Source organism: Heterocephalus glaber, unplaced genomic scaffold, assembly GCF_053883595.1.
Source record: "Heterocephalus glaber isolate CG9 unplaced genomic scaffold, H.glaber_assembly_v1.0 deba00001452, whole genome shotgun sequence".
Lineage (NCBI taxonomy): Eukaryota > Metazoa > Chordata > Mammalia > Rodentia > Bathyergidae > Heterocephalus > Heterocephalus glaber.
This window is the reverse complement of record NW_028258302.1, coordinates 25,872,971-25,892,491: the sequence shown is the minus strand read 5'-3', so window position 1 is coordinate 25,892,491 and position 19,521 is coordinate 25,872,971. Positions and strand designations below refer to the sequence as shown.

General features: G+C 51.3%; 1 protein-coding gene across 2 annotated transcripts in view; it reads left to right on the top strand.

The window, feature by feature from the left end:
* The window catches only part of Prdm2 (PR/SET domain 2), a 122,433-nt gene extending 105,672 nt beyond the window's left edge, over positions 1-16,761 (top strand). For both annotated transcript variants that reach the window (XM_087215757.1, XM_004850315.3), the window contains 2 exons: positions 9,880-10,023; positions 14,924-16,761. In XM_087215757.1, the coding sequence (XP_087071883.1) occupies positions 9,880-10,023; positions 14,924-14,949 (170 nt within the window). In that variant the 3' untranslated portion in view covers positions 14,950-16,761. The remainder of the gene's footprint in view (positions 1-9,879; positions 10,024-14,923) is intronic.
* Positions 16,762-19,521: the final 2,760 nt, after the last annotated feature.

Below are 19,521 nucleotides of genomic sequence, written 5' to 3'. Positions count from 1 at the left end.
AAACTCCTTGAATCTCCTTGTATGAAACTTGTTTTGATCCTGAGGCACAAGAAACAGGCAGGAAAGGGTTGGAGAGAAACAGATTGTCTCCCTCTGTCTCAGTAGTGGGCTTCAGGGCCAGAAGTGGCCTCTTCTAGAATCTCTTCAGCCTTGAGGATGAAGTTACTTATGCCCCCCTCCCTCCAGTACACTAAAGCGAAAGACAGCATGGTAAAGTTAGGCAGATCACAAAACGTGTTCCATATGCTCCATGGGACCCAGGTATCAGGGTGTAAACAAATTGCATGCAGGCTTCACGCTATACACAGGTGGTATTATGGTCAGGTCCCTTGTGCTGAGCTCTGGTAGGCTCTTCTTTTCTCCTCAGTGTTAATCACAGTTTATAATGCTGTATTCTACAAGTAATGACCTTCCCCTTCTATAGCATATGTCTCACAAGGGCAGGAACCAGTTCTGTCTGATTCACTGCAGTGTACCCAGAGCCATGCACAGGGTTAGTCACAGTCCTCCATATCTGCAAGTTCTAACCACGGATAGGAATACTGGAGAGACAGTTGGGTCTATACAGAACCTGTACAGACTTTTTCCTTGTCTTTATTGTCTGAACAATGCAGTATATGCAATACTACCCCAGGCTGTGTTAGGGACTTTAGCACCCGCAAATTTTGGTGTTGGCAGGGGATTCCTGGAACCAGTTCCTCCAGGTACCAAAGTACTCAGGACTGTAATAGGTGGCTGGTTGGTCCACGTTGATAAGGGACAATTTGAACATCTGGCTCTGTTTCACCTGTGGACCAGAAGTCATGTACACCTCAGGCCTCCCAAGGATGGGCAGAGCTGGAAACCTAACTCGCAAATAGAAGACTAAGCCAAACTTAGGACATGTTGAGCCCTGTGCCTGATTTTAGAGAACTTCTACTCTAAAAAGTTAAATTAAATAATATTTTCTATGCTTAGAGAGCTCTCCCTGAAGCTCAGCATAGGTCTGATCAAAGCAGTCTCTGTGGAGAACACCTTTGTGTGCTCAGTGTCTGCCTGGCTCACCTTAGATGGCTAGGACTTACCAGATCAATGCAGAAAGGGTGTCTGGGTACATGGCAAGCTGTGTCCTCTTCTTGGGAATTTATCCTCCCTGGCCTTAAAAAGCTCAGGAACCCACCTGTTTGGCTTCACAGGTAAATGACTTGTGCTTCACTCCTGGCTCTTGTTCTTGAACAAATTGCCTAACCTCCTGTGTCTCGGTTTCTGGTCTGTGATATGCAGGGAAACTCATTTCATAAAATTCTTGTGAGTATTAACATGCCACATGCTTGGCTCAGAGTAAACAAGTGCCAGCTGCTATGAGGCAAATGACCCTCAGGACACATTCGGCATCTGGGACCAGTTCCACGTAGCCGTGTGCCAAATCCTAGTAACCCGGAAGGAACATCAGGATGGCTGACCATGAGCCCCTGGGCTCCCTGAGCAGCACCTTGCTGGGCTGTGTGTCTGCCTTCCCACCCCTCACTGCTCCCCCGCCAGGAGGAGCCCATTTGAAGCGCCTCCTTCACCCAGTGAGTGACTCTCAGCTCCACAGGGCACAGCATCCAGTGAGGGCTAAGCAGCCCAGTGTGGAGTCAGGGCCCAGTCACCCAAGGTCTCATCATGTGTGAGATAGGCTGGACTACAGGTCCCCACCACGCTCCAGCCTGTTTGAGCCCAGGAGGGAGGCAGGGTTCAGGCTTTGGGACAGGGATGGGGAGAAGGTACATGAGCAGGCTCTGCCTCCTGTCCTGGCTCACACCCCTGGCCTTGCTGTTGGGTAGCTTCATCCCCCTTGTTGAGTAATGCCCATCCAGGCACATACCGAGCATGCCTTTCCCATGATAGTGCCAGCCCTGTAGCTGGGACGCTGTGCCAGCCAGGCACACCCAGCCCCCTGAGGCAAGCTGGGTTGGTGTCCTGGCGGGAGGGCAGTACGGGAGTCCCTGAGCTCCCAAGCTTTTCCGTGAGGCAGGAGCAGAAAGCCTGGCAGAGAGCAGCCGCCTCTGTCCTCAGCATCCTGGGCCTGTTCCCAGGCCATGTGGTCTTCAGAAACCTGGGAGCAGAGGCCACGTTCTAGAAACCCTGGAGCTAGCGCAGTTGTTGTGCAGGCTTAGGAAACCTTTTATTCCCAGCAACTCAAGGATTGAGTTTTCTTTTGTCCTTGGAGCTGACCTCATCTTTTAACGCTTTGGCCTTGATCACTGTTCATAGAGGAAGTGGTGACACTAGGAATCTTAGTGCCCAAAAGAGCTTTTCTGTGTGGAGTTCAAGAAGACTACTCTGTCTCTTACTGTCCTGAGTTAGGAATCTGCTTTTCCTACATTCATGGTTCTTACATTCTTGTATTTGCTTCTGTTTTCTCAGCTTTCCTCTCATTCTTCGAAGTTTCCTTTTGAAGAAAGCAGTCTGTTTTGGCTGAGCTGGAGGGAAAAGGGGGGATGGAGTTGGAATTGGGTGATTGCAGGTGAGAGGGGTTGCTGGGAAGATGGGAGCCGCTCTTCTGCCCAAGTGGGGTTTCTCTGCCCAGGCTGGACATGCCAGGGACAGTGGCGTGTTTCCCTGGACTTGAATCCCTGTGCTGGCCATAGTGAAGGGGGTCTGTTGGAGAGGCCTGAGAGCTGCAGAGTTGGGGTCATAGCGCTGTAAAAATGCGGGCCTCATCCCATGCTTTGGGTGGGAGCTTGGCAATGAGCAAAACCCTAAAGAAGCCAGGTAATTGGAGAAGTTGGCTCTTGAGCAACAGAAACAGGATAAACTGTATCAGAAGTCTGGCTCCAGGTTTGCTGTTTCAGGAAGCTGTTTCTGGGCATGCTCTTGTGCCAGGCATGGTGGCTGCTCCGTAGGCAAGAAATGAACAGATGCAGAGGCCTCCTGTTCCAAGGGGCAGTCACATAGCACAGGTGCCCTGCATCCCAAGATTCCGTCCTGTATCTTTCAAGGCTCTCCCTACCATTCCTCTCCACCTTCGTGTCCCTAAACAGGCAGTGAGCCTCTCCTGTGCCCCTTCCTCAGAACAGCGTGTCAGATGACCGTGAGCCAGGTGCTTGCACACCCCCCTCAGTTTCCTTGTCTGGAAGTGAACTCCGGGTGACACAGTCACATCCTACAGAAAGCAGGCAGCCAGGGCACGGGTTCTCTGCTGGTTACTGCCTGTGGCTGAGGTCATCCTAGACTGGGAGACTGGGCCAGTCTTCCTGATAACTGGGTCAGGAGTTATGAGCTTGTCACACACTGGATATCTGGAGTTCAGACAGAACAGATTGGGGAACTCTGAACACCTCAGGCCCTATCTACCTCTGAACACCTCAGGCCCTATCTACCTCTGAACACCTCAGGCCCTATCTACCTCTGAACACCTCAGGCCCATAGGGCGGGACGGAGGGGTCTTCCCTGTGCATGTGTAGAAGCCAGACTGGGAGACCTGGGGCAGCCTCCCTAGGGCTTCGGAGAAAGAGGGAAAGGTGCTGCCGAGGGGCAGCATCCACAGATGGGACTCCTGTCTTCTGTCTGCTCACACTGTGCTGTGACCCCAGACCATTGACTTGACCCTCTGTGCTGCTGTCCCCTCAGTCCCAAAAAGGGCATGATATCATCCCTCATGGCCAGGGGATACCAAGTAAGCACCCTGCCAGGCTGTGCATACCAACTCCCCAGTGTCCATGTCCCTGGCATGACAGCCCTTGAGTGTCTCCACCTGAAGGAATCTCACTCTTAGTGATGGTCATGGCCAGTGTTTTTCTCATCCCCCAGCGACCACCTGCATTTTCCTGCCCTCAGCCCCGCACAGAGGGTGTTTGGCACCAGCCCCTGCACTGCAGGCTCTGCCTGGCTGCCCCAGCATGGCTCCTGCAGCCTCTGTGTGCATTGCCTGGCAGCTGCAGGACCAACACGCCCATGAATGCTGATGCTGGCTCCATCGGCCACACTGAGCCGCAGGATGGAGCTCCATGGCCCACAATGCCAGCCTGTACCCAGACCGAGTCTTAGAGGTGAGAACCTTAGGGAAGAGAGCTGGCACTGGGAGTGAGTGGCTTCATTGCCCTGGGGGTTCCAGTGAACATCGGTGTTTGAGAATCTCTGTTCCAGGACTGCCCAGAGCTAACTGGGTTCCAGCCTGCATCAGACCCAGGCACCTGTTCTGTGGCAGAGGGTTGGCCCCTGCTCTGGGTGCTGAGTTTCCATCCTCACCCCTATAAGGGTTGTCAGGGTCAGCCCTGGGGTTTGAGCAAATGGTCCTGAGTTGAAAGCTGGGAGAACAACCCCTACACCTCTCTGAGCCTCTGCCCCTCCTCTGTCTGTAATGAAGGCTTGTCACAGTCTGGAGATCTGAGAAACTTCCACAGAGCATATAGAGCAGCTCCTGGCATTTAGTTAAGTGTTTAGTGAATGATACTATTACATATTGTTTCCCTGTTTGACGTCCTCATTTTACAATCGAGTCAACTTGGCTCAGAGAGGTGAGGCAATTTCCAGAGGCCACACAGCAAGCCAGCAACAGAGCTAGGACTGAACTGGGATCCTGAATCCCAGCTGTCTGCTCCTTTGTGTGCCTGCCCCGAGTCTCTATCTCTGCCCTTCCTCAACCTGCCAGTCCATGCACAGGAGACACTGGTTCTGCCGTGCCTGGATGGTGAGCTTCACTTAAGAGCCACATGTGGTCCTGGCAGTGCTCCCCTCCAGGGGCACCAGTGAGGGGCATCTTACCTGTCCATTTTAGACTTCCTCTTTCTTCATTTACTCCACCCCTTTGCACTGGTGTGCCACACACTGGCCATCTGCACCCCAGTTCAGGCAGCCTGTGTGCATGCACTCAGATGGCATTTGCTGTGCCAGCTGTGAGCAAGACCCAGTCCAGCCCAGAAGGATCCTCTGGATTGGTGGTGGAGATGGACAGTGAGGAAGTAGACAGCTCAGCAGGCAAGGGGGTGCTGTGAGTGAAAGGTCCAGAAAGAACAGGAAGAAAAACACAGAGGGTGACGTGCTGGAGAGGAGAGGGGGATGTGGTAGTGGGCAAGTTAGGGGGTTGGAGAGATGTCTTTGGGGGGCCGCACCGGCTGAGGGAGAAGGCCTGGGAAGAGGGGGCAGGGCCAGGACAGGCCATGCTAGGGCACCAGGAAGAGCCTGGCCTGGACGAGAAGCAAGCCCCATCCATAGGGGGAGGGGAATCCCAGGGCAGGGAGGGGCATACTGTGACCTAACTGTGACGCAGTCCAGTGTCCAGTGTCAATGCCCAGTGGTCTTTATGAAGAGCACACTCATTGCTTGGTGGAGAATGGATTGAGAAGGAAAGAGTAGAAGTGGGGACCTGTGAAGTGGGTGTTGCACTGTCCCCGTGAAAAATGATCATGCAGTAGGTGTCCAGGCTGTGGGCAGTGGAAACTCAGTGAGTTACATGGGTTTGCAGACGGGATCAAGGGACTCGGAGGTGGTTAGCTTGGGGTAAAGCACAGGAGATGTGGAAGACCCCATGCTTAGTGCACACTGCTCTTACTCTACACACAGCTGAAACGAGCATGGTTGGATGGTTTTCCCAGTGCAAGCCACAAAATGAGTAGAAAAGGAAGGCAAGGCTCTGTTAGGGTTTGATCGTAACCACTAAATTTTGGCTGAGAAGACTCGAGGAGAGTCCTGTGTGATTGGTGAGGGTGGGGTGGGGATGGAGGCAAATTGGGACCATACAAGGTCCCACTGTGGCCACGTTAAAGTTTTGAAGGCCATAGATGGGCACATGGAAGTGCCCGAGTGGGCCCCTGCACAGGAGATGGGGCTAAATGCCTGACCCAGACACTGAAGTTCAGAAGGCCCTGGACATTGAGCCTTTGAGGACAGGTGAGGGTCCTGGCTCATGTTGTGCTTTGATGCTCAATGAATGCTCCGTGTCACTACACCTGCTAGAAACATCACACACATGTTGAACTCTTCCCGACAGGCAAAGCACTCTCATGTCCCTGGCCTATGCTCTTCCCAGCCATCCTTTGACTCAGCGGCTGGCAGTGAGTGCCTCCCTTCTACAGTTTGGAGGTGCTGAGCCTGGGTCACACAGCCAATGAATAGGAGGAAGGGAGCTCCCCATGCCTCCAGGTCTCTGAGGGCCGTGCTACCTGCTCCTGGTCACACGCATGTTGGAGTGCCAGCATGCACTGGGCAGAGAGCTTCCTCTAAGTCGAATGGCCACAGAACCCACAAAACTGGTATTCCCATTTTTGCTGATGTAGACCAGAGTTCAGACTTGTCATAACTTGCTGAGGTCACACAGCTAGTCAGTGCAGAGCCAGGATCATGTAATTATGCATGTCACCTGCTACTGTGCTCAAGGGCTCACCATAGAAAGGACTAGAGGATTCAGTAGTCTAGGCTCCCTGTTGCTCTGCAGCCACTGGGCTTTCTTGCATTCTCTGATCAGTGGCAGCATCATGATGGGGAAGATGTCTGTCCTGCAGGATGTCCCTGCCCAGTCCTGAGGGGGTGAGGTGTGACCTGGTGTCCTCCCATAATTGTGGCCCATATTACAAAAGGCCTGGGTGCTGCTCTCTCAGAGAAGTCTGTGTCTGTCTGACTGCGCCTGTTTCCTCATCCATGAGGTGGGTTTAAAAGCACTTGCTCTTCCTGCCCATGGGGCTGAGGCAGGAAGTCCAGGGAGAAAGCTGGGGAAGGACCTGCAAAGCCCAGGGGTCATGTGCATGGCAGCTGGCACTCTGCTCCATCCTGTGCACACATGGGCCCTGACCATAAGCTCCCTACCCAGGTGACACCCTGGCAGAGAGAAAGCCCCCCACCCCAGAAAATAGTTGTGTGGCTACAGCTCAGGAGCCCACAGAGTGGAACAGATGTGGCAGGGAGCAGAGAACTGCCGACAGCTGGAGGAGGCGGGGAGGTCAGGCATTCCTTCTGTTGATGGATCAATATTTGAGTGTTTAAGAGATGCTCAGGGTCTTAACAGAGAGAGGAGCTGGAAATCAGTGACATGGGGCCTGTCTGTCTCTATAGCTGCTACTGGTTGTGCCACACTCTGGTGTAGCTATCTTCCAAGAACTGTACATCAGGGGAGGACCTACTATGTCCCAGGACTGCTCCCCAGCAGGACGCAGTGTCCAAGCTGACCTCATGTCCAGGCAGCCCCCTCTTGCCAGGATGTGTCACCTGCCTGAGTGTCTGGGCTCCCTCTGGACCCCCACCAGCCCAGCTGGCACCACTAGCTGTGGAGATCCCCAGTGGGCTTCCTCAGTGCCTCATGATCCCTATAGACCTTGGTGGTTCAGCTGGAGCACTGGCTTTGCCGGGCTTTGGGACTCAGTTTCCTGCTGACTCTTGCTCAGGCAAGTGAAATGACCATGGGCTTAGAATGCAGAGCACAGGGAAGAATTCAGCCAGGGGAAGGGGAAATCAGGGCTGGCCTATGAATAGAGATTTACTGAAGGCTCCTTTCAGCTTTGGCTATTATTCTACCTTACCGTGGACCTATTTTCCATGGTTTTAGTTACTCTCTGTGATCTGAAAATATTAAATGGAAAATTTGAGAAATAGTAACTGTTCAGTTGCTTGCTATCCTGAGTAGTGTGAGAGAATCTCGGGCCATCTCTGCTCTATCTTGGCTAGGATATGAGTCATCCCTTTATCCAGCATATCCACAGCATATGTGCTACCCACCCGTTAGTCACTTAGTTCCCTGATGGGTATCAGATCAGTTGTCACCGTGTCACAGTGCTTTTTTCAGGTAACTCTTACTTTACTTAATAATGTCCCCAAAGTGATCCTGGCAATTCACATGTGCCAAGGTGAAGCTGTCAAGTGCTTCCTTTAAGTGAAAAGATGAAAAGAAAACACAATAAGATGTTTTGAGAGCGAGACCACATTCACAGAACTTGTTTTATTTTGTTTTTACAGTACTAGGTATTGAATCTAGGGCCTTCACACTTAGCTATATCCCAGCCTTTTTAAAATAATTTTATTTTGAGACAGGGTCTCAGTAAATCACAAAGTTCCCCAGGCTATGCTCAAACCTGTGATCCTCCTGCCTCAGCCTCCCAGAGTGTTAAGACTATTGGGATACACCACCATGCTTGGCTGACATAACTTTTATTATAGTATATTGTTATTATTATTCTGTGTTATTAATTATTATTAAGTTCCTACCATACCCAGTTTATAAATTAAACTTTACCATAAGTAGGTTTGTATGGGAAAAATAACAGTGTATAGGGAGTCTGGTACTACACCTGCAGCTTCAGGCACCCACTGGGATCTTGGAATGTGTCCCCTGTGGCTAATGAGGCCTGCTGTGTCAATGCTTGGGGCTTCATGACATTATGGGGGGGCCTGTCCTGTGTGTTATCAATGTCTAGTAGCTTCCCTACCCTGCCCACCATATGCCAGTATCAATACCCCTCTGCTCAGTTGTAACAACCAGGAAGGTCTGCAGACATTGTCAAATATGTGCCCTAGGGGAGAGCCACGGATGTTTAACTTTGTTTTGTTTGTTTGTTTATTTTTTGGTTTTATGAGTCTGGCCTTGAACTTACTATGTAGCCCAGGCTGGCTTCGAACTCGTGGCAATCCTCCTGCCTCAGCCTCCCGAGTGCTGGGATTACAGCTGTGCACTACCACACCAGGCTGAGAACCACTATTTTGGTGGGGGGTACCAGGGATCAAACTTGGGACCTAGCGCTTGCAAGGCAGGTGCGGTGCCAGTGAGCTAAATCCCCAGCCACAAGAACCACTTTTTAAAGTGTTTGTGTTTGCCCATGTTGAGACTGACCCCATTCCCAACTCTTCTTCCCTCAGCAGAGCCAGCTCCATGCAGACTTCTGCTTCACCTTCCACCTTTCCTGACCTCCCTACTTTGATGAGACCCCTGCTCCCTTCCCATCCTTGTGTCCAGAGGGGCAGCTGGTGACAGTCACATAGCCTCTCTGGGCTCCATGTTCCCCTGTGTACATTAGGGGTAATAACTATCCACTTTGGTGGGCGTAGGAGGAGAAGATAGTTGGTGTCTGTAAAATACCACTGTTCTGGGCATGTTGTGAATGCCCTGTGATCCTTACTCAACCAGTATTTGTTTCTGTTATGCTAAGCTGAGGTGCAGCAGCAAAGAGGCTCCAAAGAAGGCAGATAACTGTGTCACAGTGTAGAGTGGTGAGGGACGGGGACAGTGGCAGCCTGCAGGAGGGACAGACACTTCACCCAGGCATTAAAGAAAGAAGGCTTTCTGGAGGAGGGGGTCCAGCTGGGACCTGAAAGATGAGGACAAGACAGCTGGGAGGAGGAAGGGAGGAGCAGTGGAGTCATGTATCTAAGGGTTATCTCTTAAACTTTTAAAAGCTTTTCTGGAAAAACAAATCCCGTTTAATGGGAAGTCATTACAAATAGGGCCAAAGTGCTTCCGAAGTTCCTGGGTTCACATCTCTGTTGGGAGTCACATCCCTCTCAGGATGCCTGACACGAGGGGCTGGGGATGGATGTCAGTGGGGCACCCTCCTATCCCCAGGCAGGTGTTTGTGCCTTGTCAACAGATAGGGAGCGGTTCCCAGGATTAACACTGTCCTCTCGCCATGGCCAGCACTCTCTCTGGCTCACCTGCAGGTCCCTGGGGTTACCAGGAGGATCTGCCTGTCATGGTGTCTTAGAGCTGAGCTGATGGACACTTCCTCTTGCCCAGGCTTCTGTCATCACCTCCAAGGTGAACATGGCAAAGGGACATGGCTGAAGCTGAGTACCTGGCTACAGGTGTCTGGCAAATGCCATCCTGCTCAATCGAGCCCTGAAGGTGGTAGCCAGCACTAAAGACGCCCCACCCACTGGCAGTGTCGGGGTAACGGCCTGCGCTCCTGATGGTATGTCATTCCTCTTCCTGTGCAGCTATAGTCTCCGCCTGGCATCCCGATGCCCTCCGCCAGCTGCCCCGTACAGCACCAGGCAGTGCAGGAAGGCCAACGCCCCGGCTGCAGCCCAGTGCCAGGGAACCTTCCTCAAGGAGTAGACGCTTCACCTGCTCCCTGACAGGTAGGAGGCAGGACATGGCTGCTGTGGCACCATCTGGGTGGGTGGGCGAGGGTCTGGGTGAGAGAGAAAGACGTGACCAGGTGGGAGGAATACTGGGCCATGGCCCAGGCTCACAGACTTCCTACAGGAGGGCACTTAATGGCCTAAATATAGGATCTGTTCCATCAGTGTTCAGACCTCAGCTCTCCACTCACTGGCTGGAGGTAGTCTAGTGACTTCTCTGATCTCTCTGAGCCTCAGTTTCACATCTGTAAAATGGGACTACAACTGAACCTACTTCGTAGGATGCTTGTGACAACTACCAGTGTCAGATGTACGCAGAGCCCTTAGCCTGGTGCCTGGCACGTAATCAGCACTAAGGAAGTACTAGCTATCACTGTTGTATAATAATAATAATAAATAGTACTTATACTCAGTACTCGGTTGACACCTTCAGAGGCTTAAAGCCCAGAAAAGATTATGGAGTTTCTATTCCTATGATCTATTTCAAAGTAAAAATAATACTAATCCATAACATTAAGAAAAATTAGATTTATGGTAAACCCAAATAGTGTCTTTCTAGGTTTTCTGATGGTAAAACCTGGAAGCAAGACTTTTCTTTCTGGGTGTCTGGGCTTTCTCAGTGCCCCATGAGCAGGCTGGGCTCCCTATCGGTGACACGGCAGAACTGCATTCACTGTGTCCTCGAGGTCCACATCCAGAGCACCCGGGCATCAGAAGAACTGGGACACAGTTACAGACACAGACCCAGGGGCCACCCCTGCTTGACCTGCAGTGCTGGTACACTCACATTTGGGGGTGCCTGCTTAACCACCAGCCAGCTCCTCTGGCAGGAGAATTTGGTGTTATGCAAGGCAAACTAGGCTGGGTTGTGAAACTGGGGTCTTTCGTGTTAAAGAGACCCTTCCTCCTTCTGCTGCCATCCTTCCCCTTAGCGGACTCACTTCCCCCTCCTTTAAGCAGTTGGAGTGCCTGGGCTTGGGCTTATTCTTTTGGGGGCTGAGGAGGGATGAAAATACAAGCCTTATTCCCCAGAATGAGCCCCTCTCTTGGCATCAGCTGCCCCTGACAGGGCATATGAGCCTGAACTTGACCCTGTGGAGCAGGGTTGAAATGGACTAAATAGCATGGAACTGGAGGCCCTGGAGGTGAACCATCCCATCCACCCACTGCACAGATGGAAGAATCAAGGCCCTGGGAGGTGAGGCTCAGTTGCAGTCTTCTGGAAAACAGGAGCAGTGCCAGAATGAGCACATCTCTCCTGGTGGTGGCTGCTACATGAGCCCCTGAGCTGACAGCATGCAGAGCAAGGCTGCCACTCCAGCAGGCGTCCTCTGTACCCTGAGGAGGAGCCAGGTGCAGCTGCACTGGCATCCTGAACACACAGAATCACTGCAGTCCCAGTGATGATGACACTGCACATGGGGCATCAGCTGGGCCTTAGCAACTCTGGTTATCCCTTGGCTGGGGCTGGGGACCATACTAGATGGACACCGCCTTTGCCCTATTTTCAAGCACATGCAACATCCCAGGTTAAGTATGCAAGTGAACAGAGGCGGAGTTTAATTTGTATCTGTGACTCACGGCCTCTATTTGCTCACCATCAAGGTTGCAAACAACAGTTTAATTTCTAAGTGACTCCAAATCATGTCCTGAAATCTTATTTTTCTATTTTTAAAATTTTGTGTTTACACCAAGCCACCAAGCACATGTTGCTTAATTTATTTATTTTCCTATCTCACACTGTTTGTCTAAGTCTGCTCTGGCTGCTGTAATAGAATACCACACACTGGGCAGCTTAAACAACAGACATCTGTTTCCTCACTGTTCTCCAGGCTATAAGTCTGAGACCTGAATGCTGGCCCGGTTGGACTCTGGGGCGGGCCTCTTCCAGACTTACAGGCCGCCAACTGGTTACTGTGCCCACACATTCTTGGGGCAGCTAGGGGGCACCCCCTGGAGTCTTCCTAGAAACACCAATCCCACCGGGGCTCCCACACCCAAGACCTTCCCTAACCTAACTTCCTCCCCAAGGCCCATCTCCTAATAGCGTCAACTGGGGGTCAGGAGTTCAACCTAACATGTGAATTTCAGGGGAACACTGTTCAGTCCACAGCACATTTTAACACAGCACAGAATGAATGACTTTTCAACATGCTGCAGTAAAGGATTTTAGCCTGGGAAGGTATGTGCAAATCAATACCATCATTTCAGGAGAGAAACTAAGTCCTGGGGGCTGGGGGCAGAACTGCATCAGAACTCTGGATGGTGGTCTTCAGGAGGGCTGTGCCCCCGATGCAGAGCTCTGTGTGCCTGATAGAGGGGGCCATTCTCAAAGGAACCAGGCTGCTCTGCTCTGCTGCTCTGTGGGATTCAAGGCTCTGCCCAGCTGATCAGGCAGCCTGAATCTAGGGAGGCACAACCTGGGGAGCTGGTCCTCCCCACCCCTCCTCCAATCGCCTCACTGAACCCCCCTTTGCTGGTCTTGGGCTCAGCCCACCAGCTTTCTGCCCACTTCCAGGTGGGGAAGCGCCCACTGCCTGGGTTACCAGAGACTTCCAGCTTCTGTTCTGTCTTCCTCTTCTCTTTCCCAGCCTCAGGCAGTAGATTTCTGTGCAGGGGGCTATGAGCACAAATCCAGGAAAGGGACCCAGGCCTCCAGCCACTGTTACAGCCTCCTCTCAGCTGTCTCGGCTCCTGTGACTCAGACTGGGGATCTGGGAGCCCTCTGTGGGGCAGGTCTGAGGCTGACCCTAACCCTCCACTGCCTTGTCTCCTGATAGGCAGGCTTCTTTCCTCCCAGTGTGAGCCCCAGTGTCGGTCCTCCCCGGCCCCTGCTGCAGAGCCCACCCGGGGCAGGGGGACTGGCAAGAAGGTTTCTTCTCTAGAACCTTCTTAACCCATGGGAAACCCACTCACTGGCTGTGCCCCTGTGTTTTTTTGTTTGTTTCTTTGTTTTTGTGGTAACAGGGTTTGAACCCAAGGTCTTTGCCCTAAACTACAATCCCAGCCCTTTTAAAATTTATTATTTTGAGACAGGGTCTCACTAAGTCCTTCAGTTGCCCTGGCTCAGCTCAAACTTGTAATCTTCCCTGCCTCAGCCTCCCACAGTGCTGAGATTACAGACGTGCCCCACCACTTCTGATTTGGCTGTGTTCTGAGCAGCAGCTCCCCATTACCTTTGACCTTAGCAGACAGAGGTTGGGAATGGGAGCTTTGGGGCCAGTCTGTCTGGGTTTAGATTCTGCCCCACACTCAACAGCTACAGCAGCCAGGGCAAGGCAGCTTCTTGGTGACTGGACACCTTCTCCATCCCATGGGCACGAGGACAGCCCACCCCTCGTAGGCAACTGTGCAGCTTGGGATGAAGGCCAGGGTGTGCTTAGAACCTGGCCTGCGTGGAGAAAGGGTTCAGTGGTGTGAGCTAAGCTGGTTGCTGTTATGGAACCCCCTGTGGAGACACAGAAAATCACCCCAACAATGGCTCCCCACCAAGATGCTCAGGAAAAGCCCCTCAGAGGCAGAGGTGGCTGTAAGCTTTATGAGGATCTGCCCCTGGCCAGAGGCTGCCTTATTTAAGCCCTCAGCCATCTGACAGGCGATTTTTTCCAGAGCTGGTGGCCCTCCCCTCCCCTGCCCATCTGGGCTCTGCCTTCCTTTCTGCCACTCTCCAGGCAGGGCACATGTTGGTAGGCCAGGCTGCCACCTAATCCACACCACCAGGCAGGGAGCCTCCCTCCAGAGCTCAGATGGCACTGCTATCAAAGGCAGCCCTTCCCAGCCCCACCCCAAGGCTTTGAGGAGTTGGGTGGACCGGTGACCTGTGTTGTTTCTGCAGCTGAGTCCAGACTCCAGGCTCACAGCGGCACCTCATGTGTCTTGCTCAGGTCACCCACTGGAAAGGGCTGATTATGGCTGGGTGTGTCCTCGAATCACATAGAAAGTCAGGAGAAGCACTAAGGGAAGTTCTGCTTTTTGTAAACCTGAACCACTATTACTGTTATTATCGAATCATTTTATTATTATTAGCAGTGGTAATATGAATAGTAGTAGTTATTAGAAGTAGTTAGAGTGGCCACGACCAGATCCTCTGGGTGACAGACTCATGTCTGAACCTGGCCTAACCCAGTTCCAGGCTGTATCTCCAGGAGCACAGTGGACGTGCTCCGTGCAGGGGGAGGACACAGGTGCAGCGTCCCTGCAACCAGGACACTCTGTCCACCTGTGCCTTTCGTCATCGGTCTGACCTGGTCCAAGTGCTCTCTGGGCCCTCATTTTCTTCATGGAAAGTGGGGCCTGTATCGCCTGCCACGAGGGCTGCTGTGAGCTATCATATGAATTGATAGGAAGAAAAACCACAAGGAAAATCATACAACAAAATCCACTGGAACTGAACACAGGGATTCCCTGAGCCCTGCAGTTCCCATACCAGGGCGGACCCAGCTGGACGTGCATACCAGGAAACACACACAAGGGTGTTGGTGTAATGCACATGCAAACCCTACCCCTGCATTCCCACTCACAAGTGTCATGGAGCATCCTGCCTCCTGCTCCCACTTCAATCAGTTAGGTGTCAATTGGGATGAGAGGGATTCAACACTGTGCAGCAGTGGGACTGAGAGCCATTTAAGTTAAGAAACAGGCAAAGCCAACCTAAGGTGCCAGAGATGAGGATGACTTGTTCCAAAGGATAGTGGTTATCCTGAGAGGTGTGAGTCTGGACTAATGGGGGGCTTCTCATGTTGTTTCTTCATTGGGTGCTGGTTTTGCTGGTGTGTTCATTGAAAATCCATCGGCTGTGCTTTTTTCTGTGTGCATGATATACTTTAGTTTAATTTTAAACATTAAGTGAGATAGTACATGGTCACTGTGGTTCTTTTTCTTTCCTTTTTCTCTCCAGCACCAGAAGTGACCTGGAATCAGTGAAGCCAAAGGGACTGGCAGTGTGCCCTGCAGAGAGCACTGACCCATCCCAGCTGTGTGAGCCTGCAAGAGAAAGGAAGCGTGTGTGCGTGCATGTGTGTGTGCATGTGTGCGTGCATCCGTGCGTGCAGGTACATGAACATGGTCTCAAACACAGGCCCTGAACCCCATTGAGGCAGGAAGGTGGCCACTCCATATTGTCCCCTGGAGTGACCCTTTCAGCCAGCCCAGGGACAGTTTTGCAGCTCAGCCTTCCTGTCTGAGTGGGGCCTCTCTTACTATGCAATTTTTCAAGAGCTCCTTGACCCACTTTCGGCTTCTTGAGCTGTTTGCTGTTGCAGGGACGCTGGCCTGGCCCCGGGGGTCTGCTTCAGTCCCATCTGAGGAAGGCCTTCAGGAGGAGGCCAAGTTTCCCTTCAGTACCATCCCTACACCCACTGTCCCTCTGCCCCAACATCTCTGGGAATCAATAACCTATATACCCACTGGGGTCAAGCCTGAACCCGTGGCCCCTAAGCTTGGAAAACCCTCTTTCCTGCCTGAGCAATTCAAGTTGCTGGCTCCTATTTCCAGGTTTGAGATTCTAGTCACATTGCTTTTGAGTCTTTGCAGAGAACCCCGAAAGCAGCTGCAACCAGGGGAAAATCTGTCCCCATCTGTAGATCTGACTCCTCCCCAGGACAAGCAGGTGATAGGGAAGGAGCATCAGAGGGGCCTCTCCTGGGGCCCTGTTGCCTTGCTTGGTGGGACCATCCACACCTTTAGCACCTGAGCTTCTTCAGTTAGCTGCAAAGGGAAATGAACAAACACCCCAAAAAATAGAAAATGGAAGGATTAAAAAGCACAGGGGGAAGAAGAAGAGATTTCTGGGGGCCATAAATTGCTTGCCAGGGAACGATGGGGCTGACCCCTGCTCTCTAGTGGACAGTACATGTCTTGGAGAAACGGGTGACTGAGCTCAGAGTTGGAACCTGGTTCAGTGAGGCTCTTGGGTTTTGTGCCTTTCGGGCAGGCCCCAGACAAGGATGCCTGAGGCCACTTTGGTGCTGTTTTCTCAGCTCCATTCCAGAAGTGATGTATGAAACCCAAAGTGGAAGGAAGGGACTTGGGAGAGTTGTCACATGATAAAGGGATTTTCTTTTCAGGGCTACTATGGTTGATCTTGCAACTCTGTAAATATGTATGTAGACACTTTTAAAAGCACGTATTTATGTCCCTAACTGTAAATGCCCCATTTTTAAAGTTTTATAATGTGTTATTTAATTAATCAGTCGACTGGCTGCAATATGGGCTCTGATAATAGTCCGGGAGAGGGGTCTCATGAGGTCCTCACATGGGCAGAAAAATGCTGATCATTGGCCAACATCAATTTTCCTGTCTCCCACCTAGCTCAAGTCTGTACTTTGTTTTTAATTATCATGAACTGGAATCCCTTCGCGCACTCCGACAGTTAACCCTCACAAGCATGTAGAAGTCGTGGCTGTTCCTTATCTCAGTGACACAGTTTTGTCCCACAACTGCTCACACTCATGAACTGCACCCCAGCCCCTTCACTCCAAGGGGCTCGCCTGTCTGCAGTGGGGGAAGCTCACGAACCCAAAGCCTCAGAAGTCATCTCCACCAATGGCGAACTGTGGAAGATGTTCTGGGGTATTGGGGGATACTCTGTTCTACATGTGCAGGTCACACTTCAGTACCCTTAGACTGTCAGGAAAACTGTTCCAAGGTCTTCCAGCGTGGGTTTGGATCACAGAAGAAGACAGTTTTGTATCTGCCATATGAAGAAAACGAATAAAAGTTCGAAGAGCGATTGTACGAACAGGTGTGGGCGTGATGATCATTTTGTGTCTGTGATTTGTCTTCGGGTTTCTGAGTCCATGCCATGGGACTCAGGTAGGCTTCATGCCAGGTGTGGGAGGAACTGGGGGCTTTGAGGAGATGCCCTCTGGGTGTCCTGTGTGGTGCCCAAGGCTGCTCCACTTTCAAGTCAGAAAATGAAGCCATGATGCTAAGACTAGAAAGGTCTCCTGTGAGTGCAAGTGCCTCATTCCTTTAAACAGCCTTTTTGAGATTTAATTCACCTACCAAACATTTCTCCACTTAAGTATACAGATCACTGTGTGGTTTATTTCCTTTTGCAGTACTTAGTATTTAACCTAGTGCTCTACCACTGACCCATATCCCTAGCCTTTTTTTACTTTTTATGTTGAGAGAGGGTCTTGCTAAATTGTACAGGCTGGGCAAAAATTTGTGATCTTTCTACCTCAGCCTCCTGAGTAGCTGGGATTACAGGCACATGCCACGATGCCCAACTGTTTTTCAGTATGTTCAGAGCTATGCAGCCATCGCTGCCATCAAGGTTAGAACATTTTCATCACCCCCAAGGGAACTGCATACCCATTAGCAGTCACTCTCCATTCCCCCCAAATGCCTTACTACAGATCTGCTTTTTTGTCCCCAGGACTTTTTTTATTCTGGACATTTCATTTAAGTGGAACCATGTCATACCAGCCTTTTGTGACTTCTTCTTTTACTTAGCATAATGGTTCCTGGTTGTAGCACATATTGGTAGTTCATTCCTTTTGAATTCTAAATGTACCCTTGAATGGATATACCACATTTCACCTGTCCATTCTTCAGGTGATGGACTTTTGGACCACTGGCGCGTTTTTACCATTAAGGATAATTGAGCTGTGGATGTTTGTGTAGAAGATTTTCTGCAGACAGATTTTTGGGGGTATATATCTAGGAGCGGAAAGGTGAGTCATAAGGTTGCGCTGTTATTTAACACTTTGAGGTACTGCCAAACTGTTTTCCAGAGTGGTCCCATTATTCATATTCCCATAGCAATACTCAAGGATTTCAGTTTCTTTACGTCTTTATCAGCACTTATCATTATCTATTTTAGCCATCCTGGTGGATGTGAATGCAGATAAATTCTGTAGCAAGGCTTCCCCATCTATCTGATCACACATCCTACCAGAGCCTGGAAAGGATGGGATCAAGAACTGGTGAATCATGATGGGATGTGAGATACACACATTTTCTTGGGTTTGGGTTGCAAGGACCCATAGTTGGGTGGATAGTAGGAGGCCCTCAAATGCTTTTTGCTCCTGTCCAAATAGTGCATGATGGTAGGAGGATGAGCACAAAGTTCTGTCTTTTCTCCTTTTTCTGAAATATACTTTTTCTGGATATATTAGTCAGGGTTGTCCAGAGAAACAGAACTAACAGAGGCTTATATGTGTGTAACAGAGAGATATCTTATGAGAAACTGGCTTACATGAGCATCAACTGGGAGAAGCCTGGCAATCTGCCGTCTGCAAGCTGGAGACCAGGAAGTTCTGGAGGTGTAATTCAGCCCTGTCTGCAGGCTGAGCACCAGCCTAGGCTTTGCAGCAGCAGCTGCACATCAGACCCCAGCTCCTAACTGACTGTGTAACCCTGGGCTGGTCTCTGACCTCAGCTTGGTTCCTTCTTTGCACAGGAGCATGATCTTCAGATTCACTTTCCTTGGCCTTGTGAGGATGTGAATTAGTACTCCTGTGTCTCCTCATGGTGAGTTAGCTCAGCTGGTCCTAGAGTCACCTGGCTGCATGAAGAGATTCTCAGTCCCACCCCAGGTACCTGTTGAATCAGAATGGGAAGGAGCTGAGCCACCTGTATTGTCAGCAAGCTCTACACCTCCCACCGAGTTTAATGTCCCCGAAGTTTGAGGATTATGACCATGGCAATGATTGAAACAAGCCTTCCAGGCTTAGCCAGACCACTGGCTCATGGTGACAGCAGGGAGTGCAGCACTAAGCAGCATCAGTGGTGACCTGAGTGTCAGGCTGTGCCTATGCTAGGTTACTACTAGGAGAGGGAAGGCTGCCTCCAAAATTGAGCATGTTCCAGAGGCTCCACAGAGCCTGCCACTCTGGCCACTGCCTCCAGTGAAGTAACAGAAGGAGACAGGGTACCCCTGTGGATCCCTGGGGCCAGTTAGAACCCGATGTGGACTGCAATGGAGAATTTCAGTGTTCGGGGAGGTCTAGGCTTGAGCTAACTGCTGCATGACCAAGTGTATTTGTGTGCACCAAGGAGACCAGAGGAGCGGAGGCACTTTGCGTCCCAAATTGCATCAGCCACTAGCTCTTGCTGGAACTGTATGGGGTGAGAGGCAGAGGGACCCAGCTATGATGCTGCCTCCACCAGCAATGGGAGTCCTCCCTGAAGTGGAGGCCCCAGGATGCCTGGTCATTGCTGACAGGGTTGGGGTGGAGGAGGTGAGTGAGCCAAGCGTTTCTGGTTAAGGCCAATGTCCAAAGAGCTTTGGGGCCTCAGAGCTGCTTAGCCAGAACTGGTGGAAAGCAGGTCTCTGAGACTCCCATCCAGGGTCACATCCTTTAGCACTCTGCTCAGGAGAATTAGGCTCAGAATGGTCCTTGGGTAGAAGAAAGGAAGACATACAAAGGGCTGGTGGGGTAGTGGGTGCTGCCCACCTTCCTCTAAGCTTCTGGGCCTGGGGTTTGTGGAACTCCATCCACATGTCCAGAGGAACAGAAGCTCAGGATCCCCACCCCCATGGCTCTG